Source organism: Corythoichthys intestinalis, chromosome 6 (genome assembly GCF_030265065.1).
Source record: "Corythoichthys intestinalis isolate RoL2023-P3 chromosome 6, ASM3026506v1, whole genome shotgun sequence".
NCBI classification, from domain to species: Eukaryota; Metazoa; Chordata; class Actinopteri; order Syngnathiformes; family Syngnathidae; genus Corythoichthys; species Corythoichthys intestinalis.
Window position 1 is genome coordinate 60,087,241 of NC_080400.1, and position 21,736 is coordinate 60,108,976.

Consider the following 21,736-nt stretch of genomic DNA (forward strand, 5'->3'; position numbering starts at 1 on the left):
GTTTATTTGTGATTTCATATTGTTATTTATGTGTCTATTTGTACTTTAATAAAGAATTTAAGTAATCCAAAATGCTTTTTGTGAATGAATAAGCATCACCAAAAATATAATTGCTAGATTAGTTAGATTAATAGGAAAAAGAAAAAAAAAGGAACAAAATTATTATTATGACAATAGTCGACTAATCGTTAAAAAAAAACTGCTGACTAATCAGGAGAAAATAGTAGTTTGGCACCGCCCTATATTATTCCATCAATTTTAAAGTTTTTGTTTTCTTCATCTGGAACTTTAGCTTTATTTGGAGTTGAGTGGAACTATAAAACTCTTTAAACTGTGATGCCTATATACTGGGCTTCAACTACCTTTTCGGCAAACGGGAGCCTGTGCTAATTAGTAGTATATTTAAGGAACAAAAACCCTCTTCAGCATCCTAAGGCAGGACTGGGGCACAGGAACAGACCACAACATGGCATGGACACCGACATTGACAATCACGCAACAAGGAATGAACAAACTGGGGAGCTTAAATACAGACATGGGGTGACAAGGAACAGGTGGATGAGACGAGAGGAAGGAGGTCAGCAAAGTTCGCCCTCTGGTCCCGCTCCACCTCACAGTGGCCTCTCGACGTTCTCCCACCTCTGCCCTTTCAGCCCGGGCGTGCTCCTTGGGCCCCGGCGCGGCTCACAGACTTGGCGCTAGCGGTGTGTCACCCCCTCCAGGTGGTGGTGGGGGGGCGTTCTTTCCTGAACCAGGCTATGTTTGCCGTGGGGTCCCTCTGTGTGCAGCGTCTCATGCCTGACAACATCGGGGCATGCTCCTAATGAGATAACAGATGGTTTCCTAGGGGATCTCCTCCCATATATGGACCAGGGCTTCACTGAGCTCCTGGACAGTCTGAGGAGCAACCTGGCGGTGCCGGATGGCGTTACCATAATGTCCCTGAGGTGTTGTATTGGGTTTAGGTCTGGTAAATGTGTGAGCCAGTCAATGGTACCCATTCCTTCATCCTCCAGGAACTAGCCACATGAGGTCGGGCATTGTTGTGGACCAGGGATATGCACCCCGTCACTGACCCACCACCAAATCAGTAAACTGAAAGATGTTGCAGGCAGCATAAGGTTCTTCACGGCACATCCAGACCCTTTTACATCTTACATCTGTTGTATGTGCTCAGGTTGACCTTACCCTATAAAGGTGTCTGGGGAGACTAAAACATCACAAGACGAATGCCAGTTTTCGTCTAACGAGAAAACAATGTGGTATAGTTTCTGTCATATGTTCACAATCTGTGACTTTTTCTTATTGAACATGTACAGTATTACGTCAGCCTGCATCATAGAGTGTATCACAAAAGTGAGTACACCCCTTGCTTTTCTGCAGATATTTAAGTATGTATATCTTTTCATGGGACAACACTGACAAAATGACACTGACACAATAAAAGTAGTCTGTGTACAGGTTATATAATAGACTTAATTCATTTTCCCCTCAAAATACAACAAAAGGAAGTTCATCCCTTTGAAAAAACGTACATCCCTAAATGTCCAAATTGAGTGCTGCTTGTCATTTTCCCTCCAAAATGTCACGTGACTTATTACAGGACTGCTGTCATCATTGCTGCAGAGATTGAAGAGGTGGGGGGGTCAGCCTGTTAGTGCTCAAATCATACATCAAATTGGTGTGCATGGCTGTCACTGCAAATAGTTGCAATAGACATGTCAACAAAGCACATGGATTATTGGAACCATGTCCTATGGCCTGATGAGACGGGCGGGCTTTCTTGTGTACCGTCTTCAGAAGAGAGAAAATGACAAGCAGTACTCAATTTGGACATTTAGGGATGTACGTTTTTTCAAAGGGGTTTACTCACTATTGTTGCCAGGTTTAGATATTAATGGCTATATTTTGAGTTATTTTCAGGGGAAAATAAATGAACTCTATTATACAAGCTGCACACAGACTACTTTTAATTGTTTCAAAGTGTCATTTTGTCAGTGTTGTCCCCCGAAAAGATATACTTAAATATCTGCAGAAATGCGAGGGGTGTACTCACTTTTGTGATACACTGTAGCGGTGTTTGTGTTGTGCCACTCATGTGAGATATACTGCCCCCCATCCTCACCTATGTTCAGGATGTGCTTCAATTAGGCTGTGCTCCGGGCTTACTTGTTTTGAAACACACGCAAAGGTCCCCTTAAACTTTTTTTTACCAACAGTTTGTGGCGTCCAGGTGGATATTAATAATTGAAAACAATGTACTGTTTTCCTGCCGAGTGTTTATCATCATCAGGATGTTGGCATTGTCTTTGTAGAGGCTACAATACAGTATGTGCTCATCTGTCAGTGTTGATTAGAAATTGTTGGAAACCTATATTTATTTATTTATTTTTAGTCTAAAACTTTTGAATTTCGCAGACGAAAACATTTTGAGTAAAATTTGACTAAAACTAGACGGAATTTGTTTGAGTTTTCTGTGGCGTAAGAATCATGCCGGAACTAAAGGAGAAAAAGCGTGGTTTGCAAATGAAAAGCGTCATTTAAAGTAGAAAAAGGTATGGTTTGCAAATAAAAACAATCATTCAAGAGAAATAAGTGTAGTTTACAAATGAAAAGTGTCATTTAAAGACGATTGATTTGCTTACAGATGGATTTGGATTTGCTTGCAGATCCAACTGTTTTGTCTTGCTTATCCAACTGCTCTATATTTTCAGTCAGCCCACATGATATGGGACTGCAAAAAATCCTCTACCTAACTGCAAATGGCGCTTTTCACTATTCAAAAGGCCACCAGGACTAGGCACGTCAAAACCGGAAGTTGCGCTCTAGTTTTATCGATCTTCTCCATGCGAGAGGGGGTGTCACTACACGATTGTAATATTCTTCGAATGGTCTGGCATGTATGTTGAATAATAATGTTTTTATATGTCTGAATTTAACACATAAATCCCCTTAGGCACATCATGGCATCTTAAAATTGTAGCCAAAGCTAGCAACTTTCAGATGCATTCCGCCCCCTAATGTACAAGAATGTGCCGCACCCATTCCTCCACCCTTTAAGATCAATACATCAACTTAATGTCTTTTGGCATTTTAAAAAGTGCTTTTCTTTACATCTCTGTCTTCCTCTCTCCAGTTAAACCCATCAGAGACCATTCATGAGGTTAAAATTTAAACGAAAAACTTTTCAACGTTACTTCTTCTGAAGAAGAAGAGAGAGAAGTTGGCGCCACGGAACGATCTGCAGCGGCCCAACGCGCACTCGTCGAATGCAATTTTGTTGTCAGCTGTCAGCATCCTATCCTACAGACTTTGTTGTAACATATCTGGTTTTTCAGATATCATGTAGCTTAACTAGCCTTTTTAATTAGTCTATGATGATAAATTGTTATTGTAAAAATTTACGAAGGCTTCAGAGTCTATATTTGTATATATGAATATAGTTTGAGTTTGCTCTACACGTGAACATTAAAGCGGTTTCAACATTTAAAAACATTGTGTTTTCTTCTATCTGCATCATAATCATTGGATCCTTTCCTATGAGCCATTTAAAAAAAATATCACCCAAAAAAAGAAAGAAAAATTATTTTTTTTACGTCAGCCCGTCGCGACGTGTCGTGTAGTGACACCAACCCTATCTTGCAAAAGACTCTCATGGAGCAGACTGATAAAACTGGAGTGCAACCTCCAGTTTTGACGTGTCCCTTTGAATAGTGAAAAGCGCCATCTGCCATTAGGGAGACGATGTTTATGGGGGTCCGATATCGTGTGGGCTGAGTGAGAAGATAAAGCAGTTCGATACGCAAGAGAAAGCAGTTTGAATGCAGGAAAATCCAAATCCATTTGTAAGCAAATCAAAACTCATTTTTTATGAATGATTGTTTTTATTTGCAAAGCAGACTTTTTTCTTTTTTGAATCACGCATTTCACTAGCAAACTACCGGTACTCATTTTTCATTCAATGATTGTTTTTATTTGCAAACTACACTTTTCTTTTTTTTGGAGTGACACTTTTCACTTGCAAACCACACTTGTTCTCTTTTTAGTCTTTTTTGTCAACGAAAACTGGATGAAGTGGAACACATTTGGGAATCGCTAAGCTTGAGGCGTCATTTTTGAGATGTTTCTATAAATTTGACTTTTTAGTTTTTTTATTTGAATAAATGTGCAAAAAGTAAAACCTTTTTTTTTTTTTCTGTATTATCATATTGGGTATTGTGTGTCAAATTTTTAGGCAAGAGATTTATTGAATACAATTTGTAAAAATATAATAAAATGTGGAAATAGTAAAACGTTGTGAATACTTTCTAGCTGCAGTGTTTTTTGTAAAACAGGAAAAATGAGTCTTATTAGCAGAAATGTTTGTTTAGTGCCTGTTGCCGAGGGATTATGTCACATTATCTGGCAAGATCTTACAAGATCTGGCAATGTCACCGTTTGCTCACACCTCCCCTCAATTACCTGGTGATTTAACAATATACAGTATCTGAATCATTACATTACTGGCTAGACATATAAGGATAATGTCAAGCCTAGCTGTCTGGGTAAAACGATTCAGATAATCATTTAAGTGTGCTCTTTGTTTGTTTTCAAGATTCCATGCAGAACATGCCATCGACATAATCACTCATATTCTCCCTGAGGATCATCTGCTTCTGGCCTCATCCAAGAGAGTGAAAGGTATGCCAAGGCAATGTCAGTTATAGATGTCCCAAGCTGCATAATTGCTCACATAAGTATTCGTACTGTTTTACGAATGTTCATTTGGCCAATATAAAGTGGCATATAGTGACACAGAAGGAAAATGACACATGGCGTTTATGGGAATAATTCCACAACCGTTTCTCAGTGTGCACTTGACAAGCGAAGTAAGACTGGAATCTCCACGAACCATGGTGTTTGCAGTTGACATTGTGATAATTTAAGTGAACTCAGAGAGCAGGTGGAGGAACTTTTATAAAGGTTGCAGCATGCATTGGAAAGGGAGGACTGAAGAATAGCCAATCTGTAAAACTGAATATTTGTGCATAAATGAGAGGAGTGGAGAAGGAAGAATGAGCTTGCAGGAAGAACATTTTTCAAAGGTGGGGGGCTGAACAGGCAACAGCAACAGTGAGTGTGGTAAAATGGTGAAGAAAAGGATCAAAGTAGACTGGAGTGTGTGAAGTGAGGTGTCAGATCCCTAACCTTTATTCAGGCATGAAAATCTCTCACCTTTTGTTATTTTGAAGTCAAAAAGGGTGACCTATGTGAATTGTGTAGATCTGGGGAAAAAAAATTTAAGGGGCAGGGGGTTCGGGGGATTTTTTTTAACGTCAGACACATGGTATACAAGCGAGGAAAGCGGCACAAAACCAAAAAGCGCACCAGAGTGGCCAAAACATTGACTTATTTCAACAAAACAAAGGAGGGTACACTGTTGTGTCCTTTTCTTCAATGCCATGCTTGGCTGCACGTCAGCCATGAATGAACACCTAAAGCGCCGTCACCCTGTTGTAATTTTGGAAGATGACAGGAGACAAGCTAGCAGATTGTAAGTCCATCTAACTAACTAACTTATGCAGGCATGAAAATCTCTCACCTTTCGGCGAAATTCGCCGTTTTGAAGTCAAAAAGGGCGACCTACGTGAATTGCGTAGATCCGAGGAGAAATTCTTTTTGGGAGGAGGGGGGGGGGGGGTCGGGAGGTTTTATTTAATTATTATTATTATCATCATGTGATTAACCTAGTACGTAAACTGAGCACTTAAGAACACAGTCAGCAAATCCTTCTAGATGCTTCGCTGACGAGAACCAATCATCGGCCCAAGGTGCGTTCCATTATTCCAAACGCGCGCACTCCTTACTGTACATGGAGTGCTCGGAGAGCCTTTGGTTGGCATTGCATAGCTGCGAAAACAAAAAGCAGGCCTTATCCACATCGGGGCAGACCAGAGCGCAGCATACACACTTGCCTGTATTTGCCAGCAGATTGAATCTGGTGAGTAATGGTTTCAACCGTTTTCACGTTTTGCGATATAAAAAAGTTACTGCCATTCGTTGCAGCTTGTGTTGAACACTGCCAGAGCTAGCCAAATCTCCCATGAAAAAAAATAGCTCCCGTTAAATTGGCGTCAAGCTTGTGTATTTAGCGGTAATATAAACGAAGAAACACACTGTTGAGTCAAATTAAGCGGCATTCTCTCGGATGGAGGGGGCGCCTCACATCGCTCCCGTCGTCCGCTGGAGACGCGTTATTTTCGGCTTGGATTTGAGCTGACGGCCGGTGTCGGCACAACAGCGGCCCGACGAGTGGTGGGAATGAGTCCTGCTTCTTAAAGCTTTTCAGAAATACAGGGATCCCTCGTTTTTCGCGGTTAATGGGGACCAGAACCCGCCGCAATAAGTGAAAACCGCGAAGTAGCGCCCCAACTTATTTGATTGAATAATAAAGACACAAATGTCCTAGCCAAAATGTGGCCCAAACGCAAAACATTACTTAAATGGAAAAATTTGTTTCAATCAAGAAAAATAGTTTTCAAATGCTTTTTTTGTCTCAAATTTATTATTGCAATCAAAAACATTTTTTTTTTTTTATTGAAGCTACTTTTGGGGATTAAAAGTATATACTGTATTTTGATTGAAGCAACTTTGTTTTTGATAGAAGTAACTTTGTTTTTTGATTGAATAATAAAAACACAAATCGTTATTGAGAGAGAAAGAAATTACGAAAGCTTTAAAACTAAAAGCCACGGGGGAGTCTGTTTTTTAAAATATTTATATTTCATTACATAGACATGCGTCGTAGGGAAGGGAGATTGAGGGATAAAAAAAGGAGTTAGATGAGGCTGCTAAAGGCAGTGGGTACCTCATCAGCTGGGTGAATAGCAGACCTGGTAAGAAGTTTGCAAGGATAGTTGGGTATTAAATCCAATTATAAACACAATTACAATGTTATTTTTCTATAAGATTTTTATGTCATTGCTTTATTAATCATTAGGTGCTAGAGTTGTTAAGTATGGATAATAATGAAATAATAGTTTTAAGAAAACTGTGCTGTTGGTGGCTCAGTGACCATCTGATGTGGTTTGTTCTCAGGTGAACAAGTTGAGGAAGGAAGTTTTGATGCAGAGGTTGAAGGAAGAAAAGAGGCAGACTGACTGAGTCACAGCCAGAAAGTGTTGATGACAGTTTTGATTTCTATTCACTGTTGCCCCCTCCCAATTAAAGTATGTCACAGTCGCAGCCAATTATTATCTAAAGCTGGTTAAAATTTAAGTTATGTTTAAGGTGTATTAAATACTTGTTCATGTGCCCCTTTTGATCTACGAGCACCCACCCCTCCACCGGTCTCTGCATGGCCCTGCTGAAACACAGTGTGGGTCGACAGAGCTCAATATTTTGTTGGGGTGTTCAATACAGTGTACTGGAACATATTTCCTCCACACCCTTCTCACCTTTTTAACCCCTGACCCATTTTCATGCCTGCTTATGACATGTTTTATTGAAGTTGCTTAGCCTGTGGTGATGTGCAATGAATCCATTTATCGCACGGTAAATAAAAATGAGGGCAGTTATTTTCACGGCTGCGTTTTATCGTCACGTGCGTGCAAACATTTGTGCGTGTGTGTTGATGGCATATGAGAATCCAGTTCTTGTCACAGATTTTCATTGGTCATCAACAGACCGAAGAATTAAAGTTCAGACATACAAAATAAGGAAACACATCTATATTAAACCCTGTAAATGTTAGCATTGCTACATTGAGGCTAATGGGGAAAAAGACAACCTACTTTAGCCTGCTATAAAACATTGGCAGTGTTCTCCAAGACACAAAGTTGTGGTCAAAAGGTGACACTTCAAACATGAAAAATCGCTCCTTAACAGCATTTGCAAACGAAAAAAAAAGGAAAAAAAATTAATTACTGACACCACATGCAATGACAAAGGAGCTTTTTTTGCGGAATGTAAAGCTTCCTGTTAGCGGTTTAGCAAACGCACTTCCGGTGAACATTTCAAAATAAAAGCACGTCATGTTCGTCATATAAATAACGATTTCTGGAGTTAATCCGGCATACTTCAGAATTCAGATTCTATACTGAGAGTAGCTTTAAAATGACACCCTTTATGAAAAATCTGATTGGCAATGGTTATAAGACTATAATTTCCACTCACCGGCCCCTTTATTAGGTACACCTGCCCAACTGCTCGTTAACACTTAATTTCTAATCAGCCAATCACATGGCGGCAACTCAGTGCATTTAGGCATGTAGACATGGTTTAAGACAATCTCCTGCAGTTCAAACCGAGCATCAGTATGGGGAAGAAAGGTGATTTGAGTGACTTTGAACGTGGCATGGTTGTTGGTGCCAGAAGGGCTGGTCTGAGTATTTCAGAAACAGCTGATCTCCTGGGATTTTTATGCACAACCATCTCTAGGGTTTACAGAGAATGGTCTGAAAAAGAAAAAATATCCAGTGAGCGGCAGTTCTGTGGGCGGAAATGCCTTGTTGATGCCAGAGGTCAGAGGAGAATGGCCAGACGGTTCGAGCTGATAGAAAGGCAACAGTGACTCAAATAACTACCCGGTACAACCAAGGTGGGCAGAAGAGCATCTCTGAACGCACAGTATGTCGAACTTTGAGGCAGATGGGCTACAGCAGCAGAAGACCATGCCGGGTGCCACTCCTTTCAGCTAAGAACAGGAAACTGAGGCTACAATTTGCACAAGCTCATCGAAATTGGACAATCAAAGATTGGAAAAAGGTTGCCTGGTCTGATGAGTCTCGATTTCTGCTGCGACATTCGGATGGTAGGGTCAGAATTTGGTGTCAACAACATGAAAGCATGGATCCATCCTGCCTTGCATCAACGGTTCAGGCTGGTGGTGGTGGTGTAATGGTGTGGGGAATATTTTTTTGGCACTCTTTGGGCCCCTTGGTACCAATTGAGCATCGTTGGAACGCCACAGCCTACCTGAGTTTTGTTGCTGACCATGTCCATCCCTTTATGACAACAATTAACCCAACTTCTGATGGCTACTTTCAGCAGGATAATGCGCCATGTCATAAAGCTGGAATCATCTCAGACTGGTTTCTTGAACATGACAATGACTTCACTGTACTCAAATGGCCTCCACAGTCACCAGATCTCAATCCAATATAGCATCTTTGGGATTGGGTGGAACGGGAGATTCACATCATGGATGTGCAGCCGACAAATCTGTACCAACTGTGTGATGCCATCATGTCAATATGGACCAAACTCTCTGAGGAATGCTTCCAGCACCTTGTTGAATCTATGCCACGAAGAATTGAGGCAGTTCTGAAGGCAAAAGGGGGTCCAACCCGTTACTAGCATGGTGTACCTAATAAAGTGGCCGGGAGTGTATATAGTAGTATACTATAATATTAGTGATAAATATTTGATTTAAGAATTGTTTTGAATCACGTTGGAAAGGTGAAGTCAATGTTCTGATGTTTACATTCCATCTTTTGCACTAGTTAACGCTATCAGCATTTGACCTCATTGTTTATTTGGAATTTATTGTTCTTTTCTTTACATGTTTATTTGTACTTTAATAAAGAATTTAAAAAATTTTTGTGAATTAATACGCCTCATCAAAAATTTCATTCCTAAAGTAGTAAATAAAAGGGGGGAGAAAATTATTGGATTAGTCGACTAATCGTAAAAAAATAGTCTGCTGACTAATCGGGAGAAAATTAGTCGTTTGGGACAACACTAGTTGTACAGTGTACCGGAACATATTTCCTCCACACCCTTCTCACCTTTTTAACCCCTGACCCATTTTCATGCCTGTTTGTTGGAGCATGGATTGGAGTCACCTTATCGTGGTGGAGGGGTTTGTCCCCACATTTAAGTCATTTGCGATCTTCAGCTGCTAATCCCTCAGTTTGTGATGTGCCATCCAAAAATTCAGCAAATAGCTATTAAAAGAATTCAAAATTTATTGAAAAAAAATTATATCACTTTCCTCAACAAAATGGATCATCTCACACAATTATGCACTGCTCATTTTCTGCGTAAATGCACGCTCAATTACAAGAGCACTTCCAAACTTTTGTCAAACATTTTTTTCCCGATTCATAACACAGTAGAAAAACAAATTAAAGTGGGAACAGTGTAGTAGGTCTCCCTGTTTTGTCAATGCATCAAAGTCTGGAGTTTTCTTTCTCACGATAGATCTGAGGTGTTGATCAGTTAACTTGGATATACGGGGTTTCCCTTAAGATTTTTTGAGGATGTGGTGGGCTGCATCGCAGTCGGACAACGTCCCGTGGTGAAATTGTTTCATGTCATGACAAATAGTTTTTTTGTTTTTTTTTTCTTCAACAACATTAATTTTTTTTCTCAAAAGAACCAAAACCCAAAGATCTTTTGCATCCTGCTTGCACTTGATTTTCCTGGATTTTTTTAAAAAACAATTTGAAGGTTCTTTTATAAGGGACATCAGCAATAGGAATTTTTATTCACACATTTATAGTCAATGTGAGGCATGCTTCCAGATGGGCCCCCTGCTGCCGGTTCCTCAGGTCTGTCTTCATCTTCACAAGAATAAAAAATAAAATAAATAAATAAAATCTAGAAAATGAAGACATACAAGCATCTCTAACTGACATTGTACAGTTGACCAAATGTATTACTCTGTTCATTGCAGAGAAATCTTTCTTGTGGTTCTCTGCTGAGATGGGCACTGTGCCCGACTTTTGGCTAAAGCATGGGTACTGCCCTTCCCCATTAATCATTGATGCCATCTTTGCTGACCTGGTCCATATTCTGAAACACATTTGATGGATTAGCCATTAGGACTACACAGTTTCAATCCCATTTTTCACAGATTGCTTAGTCAATTCTATTTAAGTTAAATCTGAAGTGTCTTTGTGGGAGTTACATTTCTGATTGTTTTAAATTTAGTCCCTAGTGCAAACTAAGACAATTAGAATAATAATAATAATTTGTTTCAATGAGATGAAAATGACGTATTTCGATAAAAATTCACGATCTGTTTTGTAATTTTTTGGATAGGCAACATTTTATAAACAGCCTTTTTTTAACACTGTGAATTAGGTCTTATAACAATATAATTGTTTAATAAAAATAATAGTTGCACATTTCTTAATACAAATCTTGATTTGTGTGGTACAGCCTGGGCTTGAACTTTGCCATTTCTGTCCATATTGGGTCTCAGCCAGAGTCCGTTTTTTTTTTTTTTTTTTAACTTCTCCTTCCCTGGACTTAATGCGCCTTCCTGAGCTGCGTGTCCAGCTGTGATCGTGCCTCATTTGGTTTTTGAAAACGTTATCTACACATTAAAATCCAACACTTGCCAGAACCATTTGGTTATTTCTACTCCTCGGAACGTGAGGGCTAAATACCTTTGGAACTGAAGGGCACCTCGGATAGTGTGGCTCACGTTCAGAAATATTTAATTAGCCTCAGAGGCTAACAAAAATATTTTGGAATGTGACATCACCATAACAATAATAGTCATTTTCTTAGCGGACCCTCCTCCTCAGGAAAAATACTTCAAAATACGCATCTGAAATTACAACCAGTGACATAGGTAAAGGACAAATGCTATGCTAGGATGCAATGATTCGGGTCAAGACACGCCATAAAGAACTGAGACATTTCGTCCATGTCCATATTAAGGTCATTTTCACAGACTTAAAAAGTTGAAAGTTGAAGATAACAGAAGTTGAAATACCTGTTTGTGGATTTGTTTCCCTATTTCCAACTCCGCAGGCGCAAGTTAACAACAGGAGAACCGATGTTATTAGTGATTTGATACGTGAAAATAAGGAATGTAAAGGAACAATTTGTATTTGAGGTGCTATTTCAGATTATGGCAAATAATGTGTAAATAATGAGCCATATATTCTTTTAGGCGGCACGGTGGCAGAGTGGTTAGCACATCCGCCTCACAGTTCTGAGATCAAGGGTTCAATCATGGGCTATGGCCTTCCTATGTGGAATTTGCATAGTCTCCGTGCTTGCGTGGGTCTTCTCCGGTTTCCTCCCACATCCCAAAAACATGCATGGGAGGCTGATTGAACACTTTAAATTGTCCGTATGTGTAAGTGTGTGCATGAATGGTTGTATGTCTCATTGTTGAGCTGGCTGGCAACCAATTCAGGGTGTACCCCGCCTACTGCCAGTAGTTAGCTGGGCTAGGCTCCAGTGCCCCCGCGACCCTCGTGAGGAAAGCGGCACAGAAAACAAATTAATATATTCTTTTAGACACCTTTTTAAATCAAACAAATTAGAATGTATCTTTAAATCTAAAAAAAATAAAATCTCTCATTTTCAACTCGTGGCGGCTTTTATTTTGGTGTGTTGGTGTGCCACAATCTTGTACAGTATATGTAGAGGAAACCCTGATATGCGGTGGCCTTTATTGATGTGTATCACACAGAATGTCTGTTCACGTGTAGTTTGAACCAAACAACACAAGCATTTTCTGTGCAGTTTTTGAAAACTTGGCTTTTTTCTTAAGTGAAGCATAAAAGTCTTTCAAGTGTATACGACACCTAAAATGAACTCCTAAATAGCATTATTATTGAAATTAAAATCATATATTGAGACGATTCAATTGCATACAACAATTGAGCATAGTGCAGATGACGACAAATCAGTCTTTAAATCTGTCATTGAGCTCCGCCTGTCATCATAGCGCTTAGGCGTCTTCATCTTGGTGTAAATCTCTTTAGTATCCAGGAATGGAAAAAAAAATTTTTTTTTTATTATTACCCCTCGAAATTGTCTTTCTAAATAAATTTAATATGACAAAAAAATATTAGTCATGGAATAACAAAAATAAATAAAAATGGTAATGCCAACTCTATTTGTAAATAACCAAAGCTTAATTTATGTCTCCCGAACATATTTTATTTAGTAATTCAATATAACTTCCTGTTACGCTTTTAATTTGGTGTATTTCCTGTTCCATGTGTTTTGCAATTTTTGTAACTTGAAGGATTGCCTAAAGGAGGGAAGGCGAACTGGGAGATTTTATCTAGTCTAGTCTAGCGGCCCCTCTGGAAGAGGCAAAGCTGAGTTGATCCTTGTGGTCGTTTCATTTTCCAAGGTGAACGGTTTTATTTTCTTCTGGTCAAAGGGAATGTTTTGCAAGGTTTGATAATAAAAGACACCAAATCATCAGTCAAGTGTCACGCTTATTCGGAGTGGCTCCGCTACACTATTGCTTCCGTTACGTACAGTGGCTGCTGGACGAAAAAAACCCAACTTCTAATTAGTGTTGCACCGATACCATTTTTTGGCCCCGATACCGATACCTGGCTGTGCAGTATCGGCCGATACCGATACCATACCGATACCATCCCGTTTATATATAAATATATATATATATATATATATATATATATATATATATTATTATTATTATTTTTTTTTTGCTACATAATTGGATGTGAAATCATTGCTATCAAGGCTTTGTCAGGCTGTTGCTTACCTTTGCAAAATAGGAAAAAAGTACACTAAACCCTAGCAGACAATAGTTGAATAAACCTTTGGCTCTCAAAGGCCAAAATAGTGCTGAATTTGTGAAATTAACAAAACATGTATAATACTAGCCCAACAGTAAGAAAGTAAAAATAAATTCATAATAATAAACTCTGAATGAACTGAATAAACTTTTTTAAACCTCTCAAAGTCCAAACAGTGCAACTTTCATGAAATTATTGTCACATTCTGCTGCTGGTTAGATTGTGTTTTGTTGCTGGGCGTGGGGGCGTGGCACTTGAATCCAATGCAGGCTCGTCAACGCAGCATTTAAGCACGGGTGATCTCAGAGAAGGCTGCCGAGATATTTGCCTTGCTGATCGCTATTTGACATCTGGCACAATAATCTCGCTACATTTGCTTGTTATGCCCCTGCATTGGGTTTTTCTGTTAGTATGCTGCTCTCGTTTGTAACCGCTGCCTATCGTCTTAGTTTGTCCGTCGACCTGCTGTCACGGACTCCTTTTGTTATTTCTACTATCCCGCGATCGCGTGTTATTTTTTGTTTGCAATCATTAAACCCTTTTATGTATCCCCCGCTTGTTGTCTGCTTCGAGGTTCAACCTTGTTTCCACATTTGCGGACGCTAACAATTATAAGTAATAATAATTGACCACAGCATCCCGTCGCTCCTTTTTTTCGGGAGGTGGGAGTCCCTTATTTCTATTTCTGAAAGGTGGCAACAATACTTTGGAAACACTTCCCAAATTACTGCGGCATTTCTTTCAGTAAAAGACAATAAAAGTAAAGTAGACGAAGTGAACTGACCAGAGATTGTTGCTCCGGTCCAGCGGCCTTCTTCCTCTGGATAGCAGTCCTGCTCTTGCAGGCTCAAACTCGTTGTGTTCGTCCACATTTCGTCTTCAAATGTTTTATCAAGTTCGAGGTATTGAAACTGGCCGATTTAACTCCACATCTCCTAACTTTCAGGCCGCAAATCTTGCATGCAGCCATTGATTTTAATCGACGGGATTTCTATTTGGAAATATTTCCCGACCGCCGCCATATTTCCTGGTTGGTTTTTCGTCCATATGAAAAAGCCCCCTTTTGATTGGTCAGGATTGGCTATTGGCCCGCTCTCATTGGTCTGGAGCAGGCCAATAGCGATAGCTGCTTGGTGTTCACGTGTCATCACACAACACAGAGAGTGTAGTGAGTGCCAGGAGCAGAAAAAGGCTGTGGTCAAATGTTATAATAATGGACCGGCTTTGTTGGTACTCGCCGATACCGATACCACCATTTCGGGCCGGATCGGCACCCCCTGCCGATACTAGTATCTGTATCGGTGCATCTTTACTTCTAATATCCCTCTTCTTGGAAGCGGGCGGAGGAGGGCATGCCAAAAGGCAACGTAATTTCTGAACTGTGATTGAGAGAGTGCGAATCCGTGTGTAAAAAAAAAAAAAAAAAAGTGGTTGTGTCGTGGGTGGGTCAAGTCATCAGCCAATCAAACATGCGTTTGAAGGCAAAAAATGGAGCGGCACATTCAGGGAGTGAAAAAGGGGTAAATGTAAGTTAGAACATAGTGACACTATTTCATTTAATATTGGTAGGGTTTATCGTTACAACATATGGGAAGACAATTTAAATGACCTATATAACTGAACACATATAATTCAAATAAGGTTGCTTAAAAGTTGATGGGGACAATTTGAGCAACCTGAAAAGTTGGTAGTGTTTTGTCCCTACCGTCTCTATTCAAACCTATGCCCTTGTAATAATCTCCATCTGTCATGTTAGAGGAGCAAAAATATTTAGTTGCAAAGCGGTGTTGACTCTGCTGTACAAATGTGACATTTATCTGCCATGTTTGACAATAATTGTGGTTTACTTAGTGTTTGCTCTGTCATTTCACATTGCTTTGAAATAGTTATATCAACTTTCAGCATGTAACCAACTAAATCAGGGGTGGGCAATTAATTCCACAAAGGGCCGCAGTGGGTGCGGGTTTTTGTTCATACCCATCATGAGGACAGCCTTTCACCAATCTGGTTTCTTACAAGTGCAATCAGTTGATTGCAGTCAGGTGCTCCTTGTTTCCACTGAAACCTCATTGGTTATACTGTGTGTGTTGAATCAGTTGGAACAAAGACCAGGACCCACTGCGGCCCTCGAGGACCGGTTTGCCCACCCCTGCACTAAATGATGTTCGCCTTCTTATTTTTCAGAGATTAATATTCTTGTTTTTCCTGTTTTGTTTTGCTTTTAACTTTAGCACTGATCCTGGAAGAAATTGCAATTGATTGCCACAATAAAGAGACAGAAGAGAGCCTACTGCAGGAAGCTCATGATCTGCACTTGTCTTCGTTGCAATTGGCAAAAAAGGCCTTTGGAGAGTTTAACGTCCAGACAGCCAAACATTATGGCAACCTCGGACGGCTCTATCAGTCCATGAGAAAATTCAAGGTTTGATCATTTTTCTTTTTTTTTTCTTAATTTTGAGATCAGGAGAATATTGTCAGTTTTCCCCTCAACTGTGGGCCTGTGAAGCTCTTTGAGACATTTGTTGTCCTAACGGACTACATTGGTACCTCTACATAGAATTTAATTTGTTCCAGGACCTGGTTTGTATGTCGAAATGGTCGTTTGGCGAGTGGGATTTTCCAGAATACATTATAATTCGATGAATTCCTTCCACAGCCCAATTATGCTAAATCCTTAATAAATACAGCAGTTACAATTACAAATGGCAATTACACAAAGCAAAACAAACAAATTATAAATAGAAATCGTAATAATAATCATGTATCGGACATAAAAAAGTGATTTTATTGTCAACTTGTAGTGGTATCTACATAATTCCCCCGCAGAACTATAGTTACAGTTATGATGCTCCGGGGAAAACATTTTTGGTTAAGGAACAAGCTGGAGGTTGTTTGACTGACTTGTGTGTAACATTGGTGCTGGAATGAAAAACTGAGCCGTGGACAAGATTCTGACCCAGATGAAGACCCTAGTATGAGTCATGGTAAAAAAAAAAAAAAAAGCTAAGATGGAGAGGTCAAAAGTGAAAGCTATGTTTCGTTCAGATTTACTTTCACCGGGGATGAGATGAAACCTACTCCATTGTTTCACGTGCCATCAAATTTCACACAGGGTAATTATAAATATTGAGAGAATATATTATAATTATTAACTCGCTAGATAATACGGCCGGAATATGTCTACAATCTCGATGGTCCTCTGCCGACCTCTGTTTGGCATTCTTTATAAGTTAAGGTGATAATTAATATTGTGGTAACATCGCCAAAGAAATCGCCAGTCTAAGTTAATGTTACAATTAAAAGGGCTTGAACACCAAGATCATTATTATTATTATTATTATTATTATTATTATTATTATTGTTATTTGGGCTCCAAGTGGTGTGAAAACTATTGTAATGCAAATGTTTATTATTATTATATATTTTTTATGGCAAAGGAAAATGGCCAATTTGGATGTATTAACATGATCAAAAACTCAACAAATTTTGCACATACATGCGACTTGGAGTGAATTTCGATAATTTTGCAACCTTCTGAAAAATTGTAACAAAATTGCTCAACAGCCGCCCCATGAATTTTTCAAAAAGGCTGCTCGTGTTAGTTTTTTTGAACGTACGGCGATGAAAATTGGTGAGTCGAAACCTTGTGCAAATTGCACCAAAAGTCCGTTGGAGCCACATCCAAATCCAACAGGAAATTGGGTATTTCGGATTGAATGTGAAATTTTAGTCGATTTACAGAGTGCATATCTGAGACATTGGCAACTAGGGAGCTAGTTGGATCCTCCTCAAAACTGGTGAGACAGTTCATGAGACATACAGTATGAGACTAAAGTTATCTAAATGGTTTTCAATCTTTTCCATTTTTGGCAACACGCCAAATTCAGTAAATAACAAATAATTCCCTGGTCTATGGTTGGTTTTTTTTGCATGTATGGCATGTATGCAAGGTATCCAAGCCTGAACACGACTGCTTTGAAATATTACCCATTAGGCCTGGCGCCCCCTGCTAGGAACAGGAGACACCCTTTTTAATAGTTAGGCTCCTCCCCCACGGGAAAAAAAAAATCAATTGACCTCAAACCTGCACCAGGGAAGCCTTAAGACATGTGTTCAGGTACCTGATGGAAACTATTGAGGTTTTGTTGAAGCAGAGGGGTCTAAACAGGAAAGTGAAAATGACTGGCGCCATTTTGTTTCACCACAAATTTTGAACAGTCATATCTTGGCAGATATGCAACATTGTTGGGCGCCAAACTTCCCATGCCTGTTAAGAGTCAAAACCATGAAGGGTCCTGTAGAGCAGTGATCCCCAACCACTGGGCTGGGGACCGGTTCCGGTCCGTGGCGCGTTTGCTACCTGGCCGCAGAGAAATAATAAATCATTTGTTAACGACCACAATCTGGCCTAGGCTTCTAGACACACCAATCTGCCTGCCTACTCTATTGACTAAACCGAGTAGAGATGTGTGTATGTCGCCCTCTAGTTTTTGGCCGCCAATACTGGGGTGTTTGCACACTTACAGTGCCCTCCATAATTATTGGCACCCCTGGTTACGGGGTCAGGCTTCAACTGGGACCGTGTGCTTTGGTCAGATGAGACCAAGATTGAGCTTTTTGGAACCAAACACTCTCAGTGGGTCTGGCGTGCCACGAAAGATGCGCATGCTGAAAAGCACCTCATACCCACTGTGAAGTATGGGGGTGGGCCAGTGATGCTGCGCCCCGGTAAGTAATAATTATGGAGGGCACTGTATAGCAGCCCAGTATCTGTCAATGTAAACTATAACATTAGTCGTTTTGCTCGGATTAGCTATCTACAGTATGTGGGCTTGTCCTCGATAATGACATAGGCGCAACATCATCATGAAAAAAAATGACATACCGGTGGGCTGATCAGATTTCTTCCCAGAAATAATAAACCTACATGTTAGCGAAGATGACTGAAAATGGACCTTTTTGTCAAAAGAGGAGCCTACGCCAAGTCCGCTCTGCACAATATGTGGCCAAAAGTTAGCACACGAGGCAATGAAGCCTCTAAAGCTGCTTCGGCAGATAGAAGATTAAACACCCTGGAATAATGGATTAGACTTTGGAATTTTTTAACATAAAAGCATGAGCACGGAGGACAGAAACAACTCATGAGGGCCACCACATCAACAAAAGCGAATGCTCTGAGAGCATCATACCTCGTGGTGAACCGTAACGCTAAAGCCAAGAAACATTTCACGATTGGAGAAGAACTTATTATGCCTGCGACCAACGATGTGTACCGTCACGTTTTAGGAGAGGCCACTGTTAAAATAGGTTGATTCAGTGTATGGTGAGTTACATTTTCCCTGCACTTAATGTTCGTTTTTAGCCCCGTCGTGTTATTTTATATTTACTGTCATTTTTTTTGCCACACATTGCCAGTCCATGAAAAAAAGGCCCACATCACACTGGTCCGTGGTGCAAAAAAGGTTGAGGACCACTGCTGTAGAGGTGATTTGCATAAACCCTACAGCACCAACTAGAAGAAACTGTCCTGGGGCCGCTCCTCTTCATCATTTACATTCTCCCCCTCGGTTCCATCTTCCGCAAACACAACATTTACTTTCACTGTTACGCGGATGACACCCACCTCTACATTTCCTCAAAACCAACCTCTTCCCTTCCACCCTCACCCTCTGTTTAGAAGACATGAACTCTTGGTTCTCCTCTAACTAATCAATAGCTCAAAATCAGAAGTCCTCCTCGTAGGAACCACCGCCTCTCATGACAATAACTTCTCTATTACCATCAACAATGGGTGCCATTCTCGACAGCACGCTGTCGTTCCGCTCCCATATCAGTGACATCACCAGATCAGCCTAGTTCCACCTTCGCAATATTTCTCGTCTCCTCCTTTCTCTCACTCACCATAACGCTTCCACTCTGGTCTGTAGTCTAAACACCTCCCGGGTCGATTATTCTAACTCACTGCTCTTCGGTCTCCCAAATGAGTCCCTTCAAAAACCGCAGCTCCTCCAAAGAAAGTTATTCGTAAGAAATTTGTTGATGTGTTTACTTAATTTCAGTTTTTTAAGTAGTATAATGCCAAAGTACTTCGTGATTACTGTAGAAACGGCTAATTTTTAGAGCAACTCTGGTTCATCAATCATCGTCACTGCCAGCCAGTGAGTTAACAATGGTGTTCTGAGTGCTGTCTTTACCCAACTGTGGATAGTGTTATAAAGACTTTCATATTTTTTATGAATATATTACCAAAAAAATGTCCCTCTTACCCCTCACAGGGTGGTATCAGTGTCATCCCCAAGCTCGGGTCCTCTACCAGAGGCCTGGGAATTTGAGGGTTCTCCGCTGTTCTTAGCTGTTACTAGGACATGCACTCTCCAGGACTGAGGTTTCAGATGATTCTGAGGTTTCTTTGTCCACCACCACGATGTCTGGTTGGAGGTTTCAGATGATTCTGAGGTTTCTTTGTCCACCACCACTATGTCTGGTTGGTTAGCCTGGAGGTGTTTGTCATCATCTGTATCCCGAATGGAATAAAAATGCCCAGATCCTAATGGGCATAGCCACAGAATGTGGCTGAGAACAAGGCCAAAGCTCTGTGGGACTTCAGCTTCCAAACTTACAAAAAGCTCCAGGCCAACCAACCAGACATCGAGGTGGACAAAGACCAGAAGAGAGTGACGGTGATAGATGTGGCAATACCAGCTGACGTCAACATTAAGAAGAAGAAAAATGAGAAGTTGGAGATGTACCAAGGGCTGAAAGAGCAGTTGAAGCAGATGCGGAAGGTGATGACTAGCATGGTAGTGGGAGTACTCGGGGCAGTAAACCCCAAGCTGGGAGAACTGATCCATCAGATCCCAGGAACAACATCTGAAGCCTCAGTCCAGAAGAGTGCAGTCCTAGGAGTAACCTAGAGGACCTGAGCTTGAGGATGACACAGATACCACCTCATAAGGGGTGAGAGGCATTTTTTAAAAAGATATATTAATATATTCATAATCTCTTGTTATCTAAAATAAGTAAAATGAAAATCTATTGTAAATTTCAACATGTTGTGTATCTTTTTTTTTAATTTCTTTTATTAGGAAGCAGAAGAGATGCACATCAAAGCCATCCAGATTAAGGAGCAGCTTCTGGGCCATGAGGACTATGAGGTGGCACTGTCTGTGGGCCACCTTGCCTCGCTTTACAACTATGACATGAACCAGTATGAAGATGCAGAGAGGCTTTACCTTCGTTCAGTTTCTATCGGTCAGTCAGTGGGTGTTTTCTAGGGCCCGAGCACCAAGTGGTGCAGACCCCTATTGTAATGCAAACGGTTGTTATTATTCGGGCCCGAGCACCAAGAGGTAAAACTTGGACAAATTGTGTCCAAACTTGATATTCGTAGTGGTGCTCCATCAGCTATTTAAAAACATAATTAGCCTGTAGACTCATCATGACAATGTATTGTTGATCGCAAATACATAACTTAATGCTCCACTTTTTTCTTATAGGAAAGAAGTTGTTTGGAGAGGGCTACAGTGGGTTGGAGTATGATTACAGAGGCTTGATCAAACTTTACAACTCTGTGGGTAACTATGAGAAGGTCTTTGAATACCATAATGTACTGTCTAACTGGAATCGCCTGAGGGACCGACAACTCTCTGTGGCAGACGCCCTGGAGGATGTCAACACTACACCCTTATTGACCCAGGAAGTGGTTCATGCTTTTCTACTGGTTCAAAACTTACCCAACCAAATGCCAAAATCCCCTTTGTGTTGAAAGGACAAGATACCATTTCAAGAGACACGACACCAAGACAGAAATGAAATTGTGATGTATTGGTATTGTGCAAACTATTTCTTATTCGGATGGTTATAATGTCACAAGCATGAAATGACATTTAATAAATGTGCTGCAGTTTATGGATATTCATTCTGGGGAGCAGGGAGGGAAAATGTCTCACTGTAATAATGTATATACAAAGTTACTGTGTATGTGCTCCAAAAAAATTGAGGAACATTTTTTAATCAGCGTATAGAAACCTATCAGTCAAACCTCTACGATGCTGACCTGCTCAGTTAAAGAAAACAGGATTGGTTTTTCAGGTTGAGGCCACTGATACTTTTTTCCCCTGTTCATTTCTTTTGGGTTTTTTTCTGACTTTCTACTGCTCTAGTTTTAAATTTGGATGCGTGGATCAACATCTGTATTGATAGCGAAAACACTAAGGAGGTTGCACAAGTAG

At 40.3% G+C, this 21,736-nt stretch overlaps 1 protein-coding gene across 2 annotated transcripts in view; it reads left to right on the plus strand.

Annotated features, from left to right (window-relative positions):
- appbp2 (amyloid beta precursor protein (cytoplasmic tail) binding protein 2) overlaps positions 1 to 21,413 on the plus strand; it is a 105,854-nt gene extending 84,441 nt beyond the window's left edge. The window contains exons 10-14 of one of the 2 annotated variants that reach the window (XM_057839715.1): positions 4,595 to 4,680; positions 15,737 to 15,927; positions 20,591 to 20,756; positions 21,002 to 21,075; positions 21,161 to 21,413. In XM_057839715.1, coding sequence (XP_057695698.1) covers positions 4,595 to 4,680; positions 15,737 to 15,927; positions 20,591 to 20,756; positions 21,002 to 21,075; positions 21,161 to 21,196 — 553 coding nt within the window. In that variant the 3' untranslated portion in view covers positions 21,197 to 21,413. Of the gene's footprint in view, positions 1 to 4,594; positions 4,681 to 15,736; positions 15,928 to 20,590; positions 20,757 to 21,001 lie in introns of both variants that reach the window. The other variant, XM_057839714.1, reaches the window with a different exon arrangement.
- Positions 21,414 to 21,736: the final 323 nt, after the last annotated feature.